General features: G+C 39.1%; 1 protein-coding gene across 2 annotated transcripts in view; it reads left to right on the top strand.

Moving 5' to 3' along the window:
* GABRA4 (gamma-aminobutyric acid type A receptor subunit alpha4) overlaps positions 1-19,733 on the top strand; it is a 47,792-nt gene extending 28,059 nt beyond the window's left edge. For both annotated transcript variants that reach the window (XM_054632714.2, XM_077177566.1), the window contains one exon: positions 7,732-19,733. In XM_054632714.2, coding sequence (XP_054488689.1) covers positions 7,732-8,265 — 534 coding nt within the window. In that variant the 3' untranslated portion in view covers positions 8,266-19,733. The remainder of the gene's footprint in view (positions 1-7,731) is intronic.
* Positions 19,734-20,303: the final 570 nt, after the last annotated feature.

The following is a 20,303-nucleotide window of genomic DNA, read 5'->3' on the forward strand; positions in this document are numbered from 1 at the left end:
GTGGGGAAACGCTTGAGATGTGAGAAGGCTGTGTTGATATCCCTGTGACAGGGCAGATTTGAGAAGTGGTCTCCGATCACCAAACCCATGCTCCCTTCCTGGTTGCTGGGTTACAGCAGAGGAGGACAGTCTTTTTATGGTGTGTCTTAGCTGTCTTGCCTCAGGAAAGAGCTCAGAGCTGGAAGCACTGGATACAGTTGGGTGGCTCCTTCTGCAAAGGTGTGTAATTTAGGCTGTGATCCTACCCAGGGCATTTCTCTCCAGCTTTGACAGCTGCTTGCTGGATGTCGAAGTGTTAGCTCTCTCTCCCACTAGAACTGGTACCAGATGGTGGTGGTGTGACTTGTAAAGTCTGCTGTGCATTTATCCTTGGGAAAAGAGAATTTACTCCTTTAAGTATTGTACTTCCTCAGTCCCAGAAAGAGATACCATTTTAGTGATATCCTGTGGCAAAGATCTGTTGTGAACTAGAAAATGTATTGACCTGCAGCGGTGAGCTCTCCACCTGAGTAAACAAACAGTGCAAAAGCAGCCCTGGGATCTTGCACAGTGATGTTGTGTAGCTCTGTCACAGGGTGAGCCTCACACAGGTCTTCAGAAGTGTCTGTTTATCCAACCCCACATCTGCTGAGCTGTTTTCCAAGGAGTCCTGAGGAAGATTAGAAGAATGCATCTGAATTATATTGCCAATACATGGCTCTAGTTTTAATGTGCACCTGTTTTTCAAGAGTTGATGATGGCTGTGCTTCCTGGTGATCAGAGAGCCTAAGAAGGGGATTTTCCATGCTGAGTACTACTGATACTCTGTTAGCTCAGGCAGTAAGAGCTGCTTATTTTGGATTCACATCTCAAAAGGATGTGCCCATCATAAAAACTGTGAAGAAATTTAAAATTACAGAGACTGATTTAAAGTTGCTATGTAGAGCACTAAAGATACAGAAAGATGCTCTTGAGTTGCATGAAACAGCTGATTGTACAATGCTGCACCAATACAAGAGTTTCTCACAGCTTGCAGTGTTCTCACTGCTTTTGTTTTTAAATACAGTCCTAAGGATTAACTTCCCTGGTGTCCTGGTAACCACTTTTATTATTGCTGCATTCTCCCCAGGACACGACTTGTGACTTTTAAATTATGTTCCTGTTTGTTTTATGGATTCTAGGTTGGCCTTATCATAGGAAATATGCAGTGTGGTTGTTACCAGCTCTCTTTGTTCTGTAACAAGATGACTAAGTTTGTCAGTTCAGTACTGCATATTGCTGTGCTGATGATCCCCTTCCCTTGAACCTCAGCTCAGCTGCTGCACGCTACTTCACTTCATGCTAAATTTGCAATCTTGACTTCATTGAAGTGCAAAATTGCCTCACTTGTCAAAAACTGGTAATACATAAAAAACAATCCGGTACTTTATTTTTTTTTGGCTCAAGTTGAGGCTTACATAGACTTAGAAATAGTTTCAGAATTTCCACATTATGTGAGCAGCTGTTTATGGTGTACAAACCATGTTAAATATTGAAGAATTTAGATCAGCTCATATTTGTGCATCATTTTAGTGCTGTAGTAAACAGCCGTATCCATCAAAGTTCAGCATAAATGGAAAAGCAAATGATGTGTGAGTTGATTTTTGGCAATAGATTTGTTGAAGGTTTTTTTTTGTTTGTTCTATACATTCTGTCATAGACATTGACCATCAAACTTACAAACCACAAATCTGCCACAGTATTAAGCAATAAATTGCATAGATTTATCCTGAGCTATGCTGAAAGCTTCTTTCATTGTATTATTCATGGTTAATTGCATGTGGATACAGCATTAATTACCACATTTTACTTATATTTGTAAGGAGGTTGGTATAGATGTCCTACCTTCATGCTAAATGGACTTTCTGTTCTAGTACTAGCAAAAGGGCATCTTGCATCAGGACATTACACATAGGAAGAATTTGTATTTAATGATTCTTTCCCTAATTTAGTTCTTTTAAGGATAAAATGCATGGGAAATACTATGTGATACTTAAAACTAAAGCAAAATCTCAGTGCCTTTTAAAGCAGTCAATACTTAAAAAATATTTTTGCATATTGCATGCTATGTGACAAAATTTGTCTGACTGAATTTGAACCTCCTGGCCTATCCTACAGCCTCCTTCCTCCTCAGTGAAGTATACTTATGCATAGGATGGGAGATTTCTAAACCTGTTTTACTGAGGAAGTTTTTTGTTTTGGTTCTCTTTTTTTTTTTTAATTGTATTCACTAAGGAAATATTCATTTGGGTAGAAAGGAGGAGTGATTATGAGTCTCTTCTGAGAAAGACTTTACTCCACATTTTCCCATATTTGGTCAATTCCTTGGCTTTACTACACTCACCTATCTGCCTCTGGCATGATCAAAGTTTTGGTGATAAATGTTTGAAGTTCCATGAAGGCTGGAATTTAGTTTTCACTGTTGCTGATGTTGGCTGTTAAAAATAGAATAGGTATACATTAGTGCACATTAATGTATCCCAGCTAGCCACAGAGCTTTAGCCAATGAAGATGTCTTACAATTAGGACAATATATGTATTCTCAGAGCTCTTGAGAACTTTGATTATGCACAGACAGGAATTGTGCACTCAAATCACCCAAAATTTTGAAATTCATCCATACTGTTTCTGCCAGTAAAGGTTCAGAGGCTGAATTCTCCTGACAGGATCTATAGCAAGAAAGTTTCCTCTTGAAGGAGGATTTATCAGAGCAAAGTACTTACAACTGCTGATTTGGTGGTGGTTACAATCAGAGTTTCTGGTGTGTGTGGAATTGGTTGTACCAATTGATTGGACGTATCAGATGGACAGACTGTTTCAAAGAAAAGGTGAAGCAGCATTTACCCAAGCAGAATTTGTTGTTTTATAGACAGGCAATCTTTCTCAGCTCTATTAAGCCTGGCACTGCACAGTGGAATAGACTGGATGTTATAGTAGTTTCCAGGCTCCCATTTTGCATTCCTGAGATATATGATTTTAAATGTCTCCCAAAAGCCTTACTGAAATACCTCCAGAAAATCAGAACCTTTCTTATTCTAGAGTGAGAATGTGAAAAATGTGCACTCGGTGTTTCCTGTGGAGCCCCGTCTGGACCAGCACGGCAGTCCTGTTGGCTCAGGACAATTGAGTGGTTTCCTGACTTGCCCTCATAAAAGAATCCTTACTTTTGGATAATCCCTTCCTTTCTTGGCTTGCATTTTCATTTGGCTCCTATTTGATTTTCATGTTATATTTCTTGTTTTTGTGCCTGTGATGGGTTGACCCTGGCTGAACACCAGGTGCCCACCAGAGATGCTCTATCACTCCTCTTCTAAACTGAGAAGGGTAGAGAAAATACAACAAAAAGCTCATGGGTCAAGATGAGGACAAGGAGAGATCCCTCACCAATTACCATCATGGGCAAAACAGACTTAACTTGGGGAAAATTAGTTTAATTTATTACTAGTCAAAGCAGAGTAGGGTAATGAGAAAACAAAAACTAAATTTTAAAATATCTTCCCTGAAGCCTTCTTCCTGTGCTTAATTTTACTCCTGAATTTATCTCCTGCCCTAGAGTGGTTCAGGGGGATGGGAAATGGTAGTTACAGTCAGTTCATTGCAAGTTATCTCTGCCACTCCTTCTTCCTCAGGGGAAAGAATCTTCTCAGTCTTGTCTTGCTCTAGTGTGAGAACCCTCCTGGGGCAGAGAGTCCTCCATGAACTTTTCCAATGTGAGTCCTTCCCAGGCTCTGCAGTTTTCATGAGCTGCTGCAGTGTAGGTCCTTCCATGGAGTGCAGTCCTTCAAAACCAGGCTGCTCACACTCTGGCACGGGGACCTCCACGGGCTGCAGGTGCATGTTTGCCAGACACAGGGGAAGTTTCTGGCAGCTTCTCACAGAGTCCACCCCTGTGGCCCCTATGTCATGCAAACCTTGCCATGCAAGGCTAGTCATAGCATCTTCCAAACTAAAAGGCAGTTTCTTGTTTTGTGCTGTTGTTTTAAAAAAGATAAAGTGAAATAATTTTGGGAGGTAGCAAGTGTTTGCATACATTTATAATTTTGTTGGTCAGATTGTCATTATCACATTACCCTTTTACTAGGGGTATATACCATAACTGAAATGACTGTGGAATGTTTTCCTAACACAAACTGAGCATTGTATTTTACTATGTTTTACAACAGAATTTGAGTCATTGAGGCTTGCTACAGAATCAGTCTTTTCTGATATTTTTATTAGTGACTTTGTCACTAATCTTCAGATGATGTAGAGTTGTGAGATAGCTTCTGTACAGAGGAGAAATGTTATTTTAGTAGGAAGAACTGAGTTATCTTTGCAATGTTGAATAGAGAAATATAGAAGAGCCCTATGTATAAAACCAGTAATAAGAATTTTTGCAAGATATTTTTTACGTGGACAACTCAACAAGGAGGGGTATCTGAGTGCTTTAAATGAGGAGAAGGAACTATTGTCATGATATTATCTTGAGTAAAACAAGTGCAAGGAAAGGATAAATGATGGTCAATATGCTGTTGAGGCCACTGTGGCAAAGAGAGTGCATTCTGCTCAGCTTTGTCAAGGCATGGCTGTGGGTGCTCCAGGAAGCATGCTTGTTTCAGTACCTTTCAAGAGCAAGATTCTGCTCAAGAACACAAATACAAACTATTACAATGACATTGTGCAAGAACAACGGGGTGTCTGTGATACACTGTCTGTGGAGCACGTTAGAAATGCCATTTCTGATTTCCATGCTCTGAGTGATTGGAAGGTGGTTTCCAGGGAATTAACAAAAATGGTCCCACATTATTGGTGCTTGTTATGCTGTGTTATTTTTAGATGTTACAGTGTTTTGTATTCAGCCTTTATGTGTACATTTATGTGTATGTTATGAGAAAAGTGTTTTTCTCTCTGAAATTAAGGTTTCTGAAGTGTTGGAAGTTTTCTGTGTCAGTAACAAGAAAGCAAATGCCCAGTAGGATGTTACACAGCACACATTTTGACCATTTGAAATAGTATAGATAATTTTATTCTAGAATAGAGACCGTAATGGAAAATAAGTAGTGAACCCAATAGCAACAGGCCTGATTTGGTCATTTAGATGACAGTTGAACTGGGGAGGAAGACGAGGTATTATGCAGATATATTGATGGAAACAAGTTCCTACAAAAGAAATGGCGATGCCTGGAATGTGAGGAGCCTGACTGTTACCTGTCTGTCTTACCCGTGTCTGTAGATGATGGTGCAAGGGAAAATACAAAAGGGAAATACACTGAGATGGTAATTGAAAAGAGGTGAAAGTACAAGTGAGCAAGAGCATAAAATGGTGTCTCTGTAAACTAATGGCACCTAATTTATTGTTTTGCTCTTTGAACTATTCATTTTGGTCGCATGTGGAGTGACTGAAGGTGTGGTAATTCCATTCTCCAGCAGCAGCAGCACTTCTAAGCTACTTGTCTAATGTAGGTAGAGAACAGGAAGGAACTGAGACATGTCTTGGTTCCAGTGCAGATGTACTTTGCAACCCCTGCCTGGAAGCCTGTGAATTTTTGCTTCCTAGGCACTGCTTGAGAGCTTTACAGTGGGTGACACATACTTGAGCAAGCCAGGTTGTCCAAGGATCTGCATGTAAAAGATAAAACTCACCTCCTCTCATTGACTAGTGCCAGCTTCTCCATGGCACAGAGATGTTGTTTTGGGCAGTGAGCATTGATGACTTCAATCTGCTTAGCTTTGCAAGCCTTCAAGTGACATGCAGCACTCCACCAGGTATTACCAAGTCTCTAGTAAATGTAACCCTGTCCTGATTGTACTTTATAATTTCAATTTAGCAGTCTTGAAAATGGCTTTACTGTTCCTGGGTCATTGACAACCCTAGTATGAAAGTATCCAATTTTCACATCTGTGTGTACTTCTGCACTTCCCAAAGAGTGACTTGGGCTTCTCTATCAAACAGTAAAATTAGTGTTTCTTTAGGAAAAACCAGCTTCTTGTGTTTCTTCTAGTCCTCTGCTTCTTTGGATTGAAGATGCAGAATAATAAATAAAAGGGATTGACATGATTCTGTGCAGGAAGGAAAACTGAAATTTAAGAGGGATTCTTTGATATATCAACTGTGAGCTGGCAAACACATCAGACATGAACAGGCATAAAGCTGTGACAGTTTCAGATAAATTCAGGCCAACAGTATTGCCAGTGACAGATTTGTATTGCAATTAACAGGATTAGGGACCAGCATTCTGGTCATGATGGGAATACTATCAAGTGATTTGATTTTTTTTTTTTTTTTTTTTTTTTTTTTTTTAGTTATTTTTTTAGATTTCTTTTCAGCTTCAATTTCTTGGTTTCCTTGAGCAGAACAGTGAAAGCACAATTGGTGTAGCAGACAGACACAGTGTCACTCTTGTCACTACTCAAGGTACTGCTAGTACCTTGAATAATACCTAACCTACTCTCTTACTGCTCTGTCACTTGGCTGGAGAGAACTGCTGTTGGATGAAGGAGGAAAGACATTGCTGCATGCTTTCTCTCTCTTTGATTTCTGCTGTGAGCTTTGGCAGGGTTCTCTGGGAAGGCTGGAGGGAAGGGGAGCCAAAGGCACAGTTGGTATGGTGCAAGGCAATGCTTGGGAATGGTATCATCAGAGAGGCATAAAACATAGGACTTTTTATATATAACTAGTGGTTGTTTCATCCTGTCTGTATTTAGACCTATGTACCCTATCTGTCCTCAAGTCTTTGTCTTCTGGTAATCAGTTAGTTTCTTAATTAGAAGATATTCACATATTATATCTAAAGTATTATATGTTTTACATCATATTTAGGTGCATTGCTGAAGGTCAGAATTCTTTAAATACCTTTCCAGAAGGAAATTCAGGACATGTTAGTCTTCCTCTTAAGTGCAAAGAATAAAGGCAGAAGCCAAGTCCTAGTCCCAAAAAATCAGTAGAATGTTAAACTCTGATGGATTTTCTATTCCTGTACTTCCTTATCTGTATTTCAGTTTCTCATGCAGCCTAATAAGTACTATTTGATTGAAGAATATCTTTCAGAAAGACATCGAGACTTGCCTGAAGACACCAAGTGATGGAGAATTCACCACTTCTCTTACCTAATGAACGGAGAGAAGTAGTTGATGAGAGACTAATTTATTCCCTGGTTCAGTTGTGCCTGGTTAATTTATTGCCTATGGTTGATGTGAAAAAGCACTGGCTTTATTTCTGAAAGAACAGCAATGTGGCAACTTGGTTTGCTGAATACTTGCATTTTAACAGCCTCTTCTGTAGAGGACTAGAGTTCCTAGTATATGGTAGTTATTTTTCTGGAGATATATAGAATAAATAAACCTTCATGGCTGGAAAGTTGCATCTAGAATGTTTTTATGTCATCAGAGAAAGAGGTAGACATTGGGGAATCTTGTTTTGAGCTTGAGCCTGGAAAAAGCTGTGACTCTAATCTGAGAATCCTTAGCTTCGTGGTATTCAGTTTGTATAGGTACTGCACCACATGGAGTGTGATGTCTTCACTCTGGTATTCCAGCCACAGGTAAAAGGAATTCTTGTTTGTCACTTTATATGCTATTAAATCTATTTTCATCATTTTTTGGTATCTTTGTTCTTCAGGATCAGCTATGGTTATATTTGTGAGTATTACTTGGATAGTACTTGATTATAGTTTCCATTGCTTTTGTTTGAGTGTTTATGTTAAGAATGACAAGTATTTTTTTGTAACTTTGCAGAGTACAGATGCCAATTCAAATGTGAGGAAAAGAACAAATGCCACAGTACAGTCTGAAGCTGATGGTGGGAGCCGAATTGACACAAGGCACAGCTCTGTCCAGCCTCCCTCTGTAGCTCAGGGGTCTTCTGACATTACACCCCACTCCCTTTCTGCATCAAGTCCCAACCCTTTCACACGAATCAACGCATCGGAGACATTATCCTCTGCAAGAGCTACCCCTCCAGCTCCTCCTTCTACCCCAATTTTAACTGGATTTGTATCCCAGCATGCCACAGCTGGATCCCCTTCCATTCAGCACTTGCTTGGATCTAGACTGGAGCAGATTCAGACCACCACACCTAATACATTAGGAGCATCTGCAAAGCCATCTGCTGTCACACCACCTCCTCCCCCTGCCTCCCACTCTGGCACGAGTAAGATAGACAAATATGCACGCATTTTATTTCCTGTTACCTTTGGAGCATTTAACATGGTCTACTGGGTGGTGTATCTATCCAAGGATACCATGGAAAAATCAGAAAGTCTAATGTAGTTTTGCTGCTATGTAGTAGTTCCTAAATTATACTCACATTTGATGCAGAGTTTCTTCTTTTGAAACTATTTAAAAAGGTCAGTAATTCTTATTTATAAAAGCTGTGTGGTACTTTCCCGTTCTAAAGGCTGGAGTTATTGGGGATAATTTGTTAACTCTTAACAGAGTAAAGGGTAACAGTAATGGGTCTTCCTCCCTTCAGCCAGCAATGAACCAACACTTGCTTGAGACAAGCTACTCTGGCTGCACAGAACTTGCAATAGGGAGGAACGTGCACCTGAAAAAAATCAGAGGCAGAGGTGCAAAGCTGTGCAGTGGAACACATCTGACTGCTAGGAATGTGCATGTTGGCTATCACAAATGCTTGAGGCACCCAGCACTGCTGTCTGGACACAGCATTGCATTCTCTGAGTGTGAGGTCTATGTCCTGTATATCTTGACAGTGCTTGCTAGAAAAGGACTTTCCCTGCTAGATTAAAATTGACAGAATGGGGGGAAGAAAATCAATAGCAGCAAAGGGGAAGAAAGTCCAGCCTGGGAGAGTGCAACTCCAGGAAAGTTATGCAAAGGAGTTGTAGAGCTCCGTATATTTTTACTAAGCATTATTTTGCATTGTAACCTAGGAAATTCTCACACCAAACTAAGAATGAGTGAACCTTGTAAAATCTGAAATCTGATGTAATTCTCAAAATTGGATTTTCTTGTTTGGTACGGTGATCTTAAGTGGGCGATTCTTCTTTGACCTTGCTGACCAGCTTGAGTGGATTTATTCCTAAATTACATCAGTTGTAGTAGATGAGGACCAGACCACAATGTTCAACTTTTCATTTAAATTCTTTGCTTTTTCTTTGGATGCTTTGGGTTTGGTTTGTTTTTTGTTTTTCCCCCCATACTTTTCAGTTACACTCCTGATTTCCTTTAAACACATATTCCATCCCGCCCTCCACCTCCTTATGTAATGTTTATGTCAAGTTAAATTTTCAACACAGTTTTAAAAGTGGCTTGAAAATTAAGCAAAAAAAGCCCCATTTCCTGTGCATAGATGAGTGTGGCATGTCACTGAGTAAATGAAAGACACCCTTTTTGAGAAGGACTGCTGTGGTATAAATAAGAAAGTAAACTTTCTAGGTGGATCCCAGGCTAAAAATGTTAATTTACAATCCATTTGTTCACTTTAAACTGTAGCATAGATAGGTGCTTTTCTTACCAAATTGCAGTATGCAAGTAGGCAACATTATTAAAGAGTTGAATAGTTAAACCTGATAGAAATCCTGATCATAAACGTTATTTTCACTAGAACAGGTAGAAAACAAATTGCCAATAAATAAAAGAAATGTTTGTACAGAACTGTCTGGCTTGGCAAATGGTTAGTGTTTCTGTGCAGGTGACAAGTGAGAATCAAGGGCCAAATTCTCAGCTGTGATCTGGCTGTGCCTTTAAAGGGTCTGGACTAATCCTTAGCTTCAGCTGACTGAATAGGAGATTGGTAGCCTATTCTCAAAGTCTTGTGCTGCAGGGCAGATCAGGTGAGTGTTCAGTGGTTCTGTGCCCAGAGATTGATCAAGGGATGTCTGGAGACCACAAGCTGCTGGCAACAAAAGGGATGCATAGGACTGCCCTAGACTATGCTGGGACAAGAGTCAGGGTAAAAAGCCCCATAATGGTGAAACTATGACTGTGCCCCTGTCTCTCCAAGCCTTTTAGCCAGCTCATGGCTGAGAATCTGACCTTTAACTTGTGGGACCTGGGAGATACTTGGCAAGAGATACTGCAGTGTGCAGTATGGATCCCAGATGGTTCTTTCATGTGTAATAATGAACTGTAGATGATAGAATGCAGTGGAAATGTCTTACAGAACTTTATTATAATGGAGTGATATAATCAGTTGCCTTAGCCTTTCTTTTACTTAAGGGATGCTCTCAAAGGGCCAGGTATGGTTCTTTCCTTTTTCACCTTTTACATCTGGAAGATGGTTGACACTACAGCACTCATTAGGAAAACATTGTGTGGCATAATGGAGAACTGGAAATGGAGCACCCGTGCACGATGTCTAACTGCAGTAGTTTGTATCTTTGGATGTACTGCTAGTTGCTGTAGCTGTTTCCTCTCTAATTCGGTCACATTGTTACAAATTGTTGGAATAGAAGATGGTAAGCAAGGGATTACTTATTTGGTTAAAGCAGAATAAACAAAGCTAAACCTCTGGCAATTATTGATTATAATTGCGCTGGTGATAAAATACGTCTAGCATGAAGAATGGTGACCTACTGTGTGGAGAACTTAGTATTTGCACCAGAAGTTAATGCAATTACTCTTTGCTTTCCTCCGTGATGAAAACCAAGGATATTCTCTCACAGGCAGAGCTTTAAACAATTCACTAGAAGCAGTTGTCTGTTCTTTCCACTCATCCCTGTAAACTGAATTTAGAATCAGCTTTTTCTAGTGCATTGTTCAGTGGGATCAACACTAGTTCAAGCTAAGATTGATCTAAATCTGCTGCTTCAATTCACTTGTAGTTTCTGTTTAAAGACTTAAAATGAGGGAAAAGGACTGCAAAAATAATAAATTACAAATATTTATTTCTATGCTTCCATTTTGGGAGAAATTTTTAATGATACCACAGAAAAAGTTACCTACTTTAAATATCCAGTGTATTTCTGAAGTACCTTCCAAAACTCTCATGCCTAAATTCAAAATGAAGTACATTAAAAAAAATCGTGATGAGTCTAGGACTACTTTATTGAACTTGACTACATTTTCATGTTGCAGCAAATGAAGAAATTGCCATAATTACCTTTCGAAATTACATGTGGACAATGTAAATAGGAATTCATTGTTAACAGTTGTTCTTCATTATTTTTAATCTCCCTGGATGATCAGAGACAGTAAAACAAAAAAGATCACTGCAATATACCAGTGATACCATAACTTGAAAGCACAAAAGGATATATATGCTTAATATAGCAGCCCAAATCTGCTAGCTATAATCCTAAGGGAGAACATTGCAGGTGTCATTTCAGTGACCGAACAGCTTATTAGAGATGAGGTTCAGTGAGATGAACTCTACAGGAGCTATATTTTTAGGTTTTTGTTCTTTTTTTCTATTGGCTTTGTTGAAAAATCTTTTTTTGAACAGTATCATAATGGTTTAAAACTAACCAAACACTTCAGATAAGTTCACATCTATCAACAGGAAAGGAAACTGAAGAGAAAGACAAAAAATCTTTACAAGGAAACAGAGGTAGTTCTCCACTGATATTTCCTCAGAGACATTGTTACCAGCAACAAAACTCACACAGATTGCAGTGATGCAGCCTTGACCACTAATGCAGCCACTTGAGAAAAACAGTTAAAAACTTGGTTCAGGAAGATTAGGTTCAGGAGCTGAAGTGTGGCTTGTAGTCAATTGTGAGCCCACTATTAACAGGTTCCACTTCAACTGAAAATAATGAAGATGAGAAAGGTTGCCTGCTTAGACCCCAGCCCTTCAAGGTGACCTGAACTCTTGGAGCTCACCAGCAGTACTGGAATCTGTTTTTCCTCCTATTAAAATGGACTTGTGTCCATCAAATGGATGTTGGTAGTGCATTTCTTCTCTCATGTGTCTTTGAAGGGGAAAAAAGACTTTAAACTGTTTAGTTATCCACTCTACTTTCATCAGGCGAGTAAACTGGATGATAATTGAATGAAAGAGGTAAATAGTTTAATAAGGAACGTGATTAGAGCTCTTCTGTTTACAGGACCTGAGAGTTATTGATTACAGGGTGTTCAAGTGTAGCCTTTGGCATCTCATCATCTTCAACATTTAGAATGGACCTTACCCAGAAATGGGGAAACCAAGTAAATGTATTTAATAGGATTAACCAGTATTTCTACAAAAAATTAAATTAACTCAGCTTTTTTATATGCCCAGAATTCCATCGTCTTCCACTGTACTGTACACCTCCTGTGTGTCATTTGGCCTCTGTGTCCCTTAATGCTGTAGCTCATTGTCTGTATGCCATGTGAGACTGTCAGGGTATGTAGTATGTATTTATCCAATTTATCCAAAGCCTGACTTCCCATATTCCTTGTGCTGTTAGAAGTGTAGGGAAGGCCAGAATGGGAGAAATGACGCACAGGCTTTGTAAGGGACACACATTGGCCATCTGGGATATTTTCCCATAGATACTACAGATTTCTTAAGAGACCCTTTTTCAGTGGGCTATAGCAGCACACTATACATAGAAATCCCAAGAGTTGCCAGGGCTCTGCTTGAGCAGCAGAATAGATCATGGGCTTTGCACACTTCTTATAACTTTTGCTTAACTTGGAAGGAGGACAGAAATATTGGTGAGTTCCTTGTCTTCCTAGGGTTTGCCAATAGGGCTTGACCTCACTAAAATAGAAGGGGTCTGTGTGGCTAGCACTGGTTATGAATTGCAATACAGACAGCTGACAAAAACCCACCCTTGTTTTTATTTAATCCTAGTATTGAAAAATAGATTAGAAAAAAAGCAGCTGTAGTGTTGAGAAGCCTAGGTTTAGTATAACATCTGCTGATGATATCAATCAAGCCAAGGATGATCAGAGTTGTAGAAGCCTTACAGAACTTCAGGGCTATACAGCAGTAAGTTTGCAGCAGGTCAGCACTAAGTGGGGAGAAAAGGAGATGCTTCCCTTCATACTCTGACAGGAGTAAAGAAATAAAGCATAAGCTTTATTGCTGCTCTATTTATATGTGGTAGAACAAAACTGCATAAACAAAATTTCATACTCAATGAAAATCTGAGAGGCAAATAGCATTGTGGGGATCAGTATTAACCACCAGACACCAACCCCCCAAAAAAATGAGGAAAAACTCTAAGAAAAAAAATTAAGTTAAATGTTAAATTAAGTAAAGTTAAATGACAGTAGCATCTTTTAAAATTAGTTAGTTTTTTTTCAAGAACCTGTATTTCTTTCACTGTGGGCTTCCAAGGTGAGTTTACATTTTTTAAGAATGTCTACTGGTATCCACTGGCACCAATATGTGTTTTTCATTTTCTTCAGTGCACTTTAAAAGGGAAGTTTACTGGAAGGAAAAATATACTGTTTTGAAAGCGTCTGATATGCGTTTATTTGTACCATCCTCATTTGTAGGCCTCTCCTCAGAGTCGAGATGTAGCTATTTTGGAAAATGTGAATGTGGGGAGAGTTTCAGTGTGTTCTGAGTAAATCAGACTCTGAAAGTAAATTTTTGCCACATCCCAGGCAAGTGAGAGTAGTGCGAAGTACAGAGCACCCTGTAAAGATCTCTCTTTGCTAATGTTATATTCTGTGTTAACTGGAGGGAATGAAAAATGCAATTATTGTAAAATTGATAGAATTTGCAAAATCTAATTTATTTTCACATGAGTTAGAAATTGGTAGATATTTATTTCAGAATTGAATAGCATTGTCTTCTAGTCCATAACTTATTGCATCTAAAATTATCTCTTAGACTTTCTCATGCTTTTTGTATTATTCCGCTGGAAAGGATTTCAAAGAAAGCCAGTTAATATCCATTGCAGTTCACTATATTTTTGGTCATAATTCTAGTTTCATTTTCTTGTGCAAGAGGAATGGAGAGCATGATGGCTTTTTCAAAATAAAAATAACACTGGCAAAACAAAAGCCTTGGAGATTCCCTTTTTTAGAAAACCCTCCAAACTCCCATCAATTTTTGAATGGTTTAAAAAAAAATAGTGTAGTTCTAGCATTTAAAAATACTAATGCTGTTGCAGCCTGGGTACATATATACATATATATATATATATATATATATATATATATATATATATATATATATATATTCCTTGAAATAATATAATTTCCCTGAATTTTAAGGAAGCAGACTCAAGATGCACTTGCTAATAGTTCTGTATTGAAAGAGTACCTTTCTGGATGGAAAACACCATGTGAGGTAGGTATTTTTTTTTATCACTATCTTCATATACCTGTTTTCAAGACAAAGATCTGGAGGAAGAGTGTGATATTACTGAATTAATCTTCAAGTAGCATGAAATCTGAGTTATTTCCTGCTGGTCATCTTGCTGTTGTTCAACATTTGCTTAGTGTTTTTGTGAATGCAGTATGCAGGTTGCTGTTAACTGACAGCAGTCTGTGGATGATCTGATGACATAAAGAAACACTAAAGGAAACCGTTGATTGTGAATATGTTTTCATCCTTGGAAAATACTTAACTGGAGTTTGGTAGAAGAAGCAGATGACAGTATGAAGCACTCAGCTCTACTTCTGAGCTCAATACATTGAAAAAATTAGTTGAGTACTGCTTTGTCCTGCGTCATCATCTTGTGCTGGTGGCTCATCTGCATGGTAAGTAAAACTGCTATGAGGATGGAGGTCTCAGAAGTAAAGAATGTCTACAAGTATTTCTTCAAAGTTATTTCCAAATATGAGATATCGAACCTTATTACTAAGAGTAATGTCACAGTATGCTTTATATTTGCAAGCTTGAAAATCTCCTTTTCTGTTAGGATGTGCCAGGTTGTCAAATGAACCTTTCATAAGCAGATGATTCTGTATGTACATGTATTTCATTTTTTTGTTAATTTGTGGCAACATTCTTTATCACCAGAGGAGTGGTGGAGATTCGAGGTGTTTCAGATAACCAGAGCTCTTGAGCAATCACTTTAAAATATTTGTTTCATAGATACATGTCTTTGCAAATCAATACCAGCAGTGCTTTTGTGGTAAAAAATAATCCACCTGTGAAAAATTCTGGTCTTGAATACTCAACCCACATTTGAAGGGCTGATGAAGCACATTGGGCAAGGCAGGACTCAGGGCATGTTTATTCTTAGAGGCTTCTGAATTGGAGCTGGCTTATGTTCTGCCATCTTCTGGAGCAGTCTGCACCAGAGAGGCTACAAGCAGAATCCATGAGCTTTTTGCAAGCTTTTTTTGAGACTCCACCATAAGACTATATTACTGCTGAATGTAGCACTCTCCCCTTCTTCTTTATTGCCTTGCTTTGTGTGTGGGGAAGAATTTCAGTGTTTGTGGGGAAGCAGGCTGAAATAACTTGTCCAGCTAAACCCCCAGTTTTGTCTTGTTTCCTTTTGGCTGGTTAATAGTAGTGGGGTCAGTCTGATCTGACTCCCATCTCAGTGCTGGTACAAAGGAGGGTGTGAGGAGCCTGGATTGATGCTTTGAGCTGGGTTAATGCTGGTGTGAAACCACAGCCTGAGGACTCTCCTCTTCCCTCCACTGTCTTTAAAACAGAGGCTCTCTCAGGCTTTCTCAAACCTCCTGTGGCCTGTGGTCATTTTTCCTCCAGAAAGGTGATTTTGTGTATTATATCAATGACAAATCATGGACTAAAAAAAAAAAAAAAACCAACAAAAAAAGAGGCCAGAATTTTTGAAAGAGACAAATCAATCAAGTTATTTGAAGAGAGAGAAAAGGAGAGAAGGGAAAACATGAGTATGGATGAAAAAATTATTTTCTTGCTACCAAGCAGTTATTTTAAGATATGTCCTATTAGAGGTACTAGAACTGCATCTGGCAGGAAACAGCCTAGAAATAATTATTCCTTCATTATAAGTATAATGAGAAAGTATTAAAGAAAAGTGTCCAATGTCCTATTATAAACATTTGTGTTCCATTGAAGCTGTTTGCAAAAATGGTATTTTCTTTGTCAGCCAGGAAGAATTAGGAGACAGAATAGGGAAGGGAAAAGAATGAATTTTATTAAGTTTTACTGCTTCCCTTTGTTTTAGAACATTTCTCAACCAAAAATGTAAACAGTAACATTAAAAAAAAAATCTTTCTGGGACTCTATACATTTAATTTTCAGTGATGAAGCACTTTGGAATGTTTAGCATTTAACTTGCTTTATGTTTAAGAGACTAAATAGAGAGCATGCTGTCTCTGATTTAATTCAGTTATCAGAGGGGAGATGTGGGTGAAGAAAACAGCTTTCCTTACAGTAACAACCAGTATTTTTAAAGTATCATGCTTTCCTACTAAATCTGAAGCCTTCATTCTTGTACCTGAATTCACGGGAGCTGTTTGGTGCTGAGCATTGCTGATAATCCAGTCAGTGCTACAGCGTGTGGGCTGCACCTGCATTTAGAGTTGCCATGTCTGAAAATGTACATTCACAAGCTGGCACTTGCAGAGCATGGATCCACAAAAGGCAAAGGTGTGTGTGTGTGTATGTATGTGTGTGTGTACCCACAGTGGGTGCATGAGAGCTGTTGTGCTGCTCATGTGGGAGAAGATGGGAGTCTGTGGTCAGAAACAGAGGATAAGGAGAGGGTGACTCCCTCTCTCAGAGGCTGAGCAGGGCTTATATTGGATTAAGCCACTTATGAAAATGCCCCCTAAACCCCTTTTCCAAATAGGCAGCGTAGGAGCAAGCTGAGTGCAATGTGGAATTCAGCTCCAACTGCAAATCCTCCATGAGGATCAGCACAGTTAATCTCCCCTAAGGGTTCTGATGCTGTGGCTGGAAGACTGAAAAGATGTGAGGCAGCTCCTGCTGCCAGCTGGGATGCCTTCATGTTGCTGTGCATCCAAGCCGTCCTGTAGTGCAACAGGGTCTTTGGAGTAGTGGGAGGAGGATGGAAAATGCTTTTTTGGAGTACAAAATAGGGCAGAATGAAAACTTTGTTCAGGTCAGCACTGCTCATATGCACTGCAACAGCACAGAAGGTCCCAGAGGAGCACCAAGGTGTACTGCACCTTGTCAGCTCCTTGCCTATCTGCTAAAGGTTCTGCAATGAAGAGTGGTGGGAGTGACAAATACAGGTCTGGTAATGAAACAGAAGATGCTTAGTGCTGCTGCCAGGTAAGTACCCACAGTCTCCTGCCAGCAGCCTGTGGGCCTTCCCAGGGACAGAACTGCATCGCTGACTTTTTGTAGGTCTGATTACTATGCCCCCACCATCTCTCCTGTAACTTAAGCACCGGAAAAAGGGGGTTCTCTTTGATGCTCTATTTTGTTGCATAATTATGCACATTTCTCCATTTTGTTGCATAATTATTAGGAAGAAAATCAAGCTGAATTCTTCTCATTTTTAAACTTTTTTTTTAAAGAGGCTTCCTCACCTGCAGACATGGAAATCATAAGCTCCATTGCAAACTTCAGGAAGGTAGGAAACACTTCTATGCAAACTTCTGTCTATGATTATCTCACAAAGATAGCTTTTGTTTTCAAATAAAATCTCTAGTTAGGAGGATATTTAGTTAAATCTTTAAACATTTTATATACAAAAATATTTTCTCTGTACTGAAAATGTGAATTTTATTTGTAGACATTTCACTTAGGAAGATAAGGTGAAATGTATGTGGATTTTCTCTTAAGCGAAATCAGATGCTTAGCTGTGGGATATTCAGTAGCCATTTAATAAATACATGGATTATATTTTTTCTCTTTGGAGAATGCAGAGACAATATATAAACAGAAGGTGGGAAGATTCTGTGGAGAGGTTTTAAAATGCTACTTCTCGCTTCTTCTCTGGCTATCATATACATAAAGATAGTGAAATCAGATAAGAACAGATATGTGAGTGAAAAAAAGGCTTTCTTTGATCTTCACATTCTCAGTTGATCTTACTAAATATGCAATTAACCAGCTTCCCTGTACACTTCCATGATTTCTTTCTGCTATGCCATGGGTGAACTGTGGAAGACCTAGGAATTTTAAGGTTCAATATATCAATCCAGTTAAGAGGGCACTCAGTGCTGGCCTTGCTGAGTTTGGAGCATGTTTTTGTAAGTGATGGAGCAATCTGTTCTGCAGGACAAGGTATCCCAGTTCTGGATAAGAATAGCTGAGGCATTTTCCTGAGGTAAGATGTTAGAGTTGAATTAGGTTTAAGGGCTTCTCATTAGCTGTTTTAAAGTTCCAAAATGAACAATCTAAACCAATCTTTGGCATGTTCTGCTACTTTTGCACTGTTTTGATTTGTTCAAGTTCTGTCCTTGACTTTGCTCCCTTGCTGTGTGGCTGAGGTGAGGAGCAGCAGTTTCTGGGATGGTGTGGGATTCCCACGCCTTCCCTTTGGCCACAGGCTCTCTATGCATCACATCTCCAGCCCCAGGTGGACAGCAGAATCTGGGCAGGGAGAGCGTGTGCATCCATGCCAGGGGCAGATAAACCCTGGCAGTCAAGCAGAAGGCTGGAGTAGGGCTGGAGTCCTAGGAATGGTGTGTAAGGATTTAGGGGTGGGCTTCAAGATCCAGTGCTAGTGCAGTGGCATAAACCAAGTTTGGCTGCTTGAGATACAGGTCAGTTGTAGAACAGACAAAAGTTTTCAGGTTTCTGATTTTCTGGATGACTAACCTGTGCTCTGTGCTGCATCACTAGCAAGCATCCAGAGCAGAGGCAGTGTGTTAAAAGTCCATCTGCAAACACAGTATTGACTCGCTGGTAGTAAGTAAATAAGGCACCGAGAAGTTGCCCTGGGTACCTTTTTCTCACCTTTATCTACCACCCTTGCACTCTGCCAGTCCTGATATTCCAAACTGCTGGGGCACTTTGATGAGCTGTTAAAATCAGTCTAACAAATGATGGAGAACATCCTTTCTCTCACTCTTTCTACTCGCAAATTCACAGCTGAGGGGCAGACTGGGAGATACCAACTTCTGTGCTAATTCGAACCCCCTCCCCAATAAAAAAGTATTTATATGTGATGTGTAGCAGCTGCTATATGTCATATATATTGTGTCATTTTAAGCTGAAAATGAAAAGAAGTTAAATAAAAAATGTGATATTTACTGATATTTTGTTTTACTGTAAGCTTTTCTTTTCCTGAGACGCCCTGTCCATTGCAACCAAAACATCTGGGTTTAGGCTTAGACATTGCAAGGAGAACTCCCAGTGAAATATATGAAACTTTTGGAAGTACTTTTATATTTTTTTTCTGTAAAAGTAGTGGCATGCAGAAAATACACTTAAAGCAAACATAGTAAAAATGCTTTTTAAACACCTCCTGTAGGAAAGTTCTATCTTCTCTGTCGATAACTTACTACTTCTGCAATATGTGGCTGACCTAGATGCATGTTGCAAGAGTTCCTGTGCCATTCCAAATTCTGATGTTTATCCCTTTGTATTGGCTCATACATGGGGAAAAACTGAAAGGAAATCAGAACAAGAGAAGCCTTTTGTTGAATTCTTTTACACTATTCTTGGTGCGCATTTTAGTTGCATGGAACAATGTGGCTGGGAAGATTTGAAGAATCAGAAGTTAACTAAATTATTTGAATGATATGTTCAATGCTGGTCACCTGACTATACTAACAAACTTAAAAGGTGGTTTGATAGCTGTCAACTTGTTTTGCTATTGTGCAGCTTAACTGTTACCTTCCTGTATTATGAACATCTATGTATTTGGAAAATAAATCCATCTTGCAAGAAAGATTGTGCAAAAAAAATTGTTCCTATTATACTCCAGTGTATTGCTGATGTCAAATAAAATACAATTGTGAGAGTTCTTAAACAGTTGTCTTTCTAATTGTGGCCTGAAGCAGAAAGAGAAAGGAATACAGTAAACCTCTTTAATATGGATTCTCCTGAAATGATTGCTGCAACATTGATGCTAGCTAAATGGTTCCATCAACCTGATGTTTTAGATGTGAACAGATAAAGGGATGGGTTTCATGAGCAATGTGCTGAATGTTAATCTGCTTTATTATTTATTAAGATGGCAGACCAGTCTACTGATGTATCACACAGTCTATGATGTATCTCACGACGTCAACAAGCTAAAAGCTACATGAATTACCTTGCCTCTCTCACAGCAGCAGAAACAAATAATACACAGATTAGCAATGCTCACTTTATTATCTAATTTATTTATTTTTTATTCCTGTGAGGTAATCTAAGAGACCACTTCCTTCTTGCCTTACCTGCCAACAGAACATTCATCAGCTGCTCTATTTCTTAACATGACCTAAAGTGATGTTCTATTATTCTTTGCTTGGACCTGGCAAAGCCTCTGTTCATTAGAAGCCACAGACTTGTAAAAGTGGTGTTTCAGCAAAAATGAACTATAGCTTGCAACAAATAT

Source organism: Agelaius phoeniceus, chromosome 4, assembly GCF_051311805.1.
Source record: "Agelaius phoeniceus isolate bAgePho1 chromosome 4, bAgePho1.hap1, whole genome shotgun sequence".
Classification (NCBI taxonomy): domain Eukaryota; kingdom Metazoa; phylum Chordata; class Aves; order Passeriformes; family Icteridae; genus Agelaius; species Agelaius phoeniceus.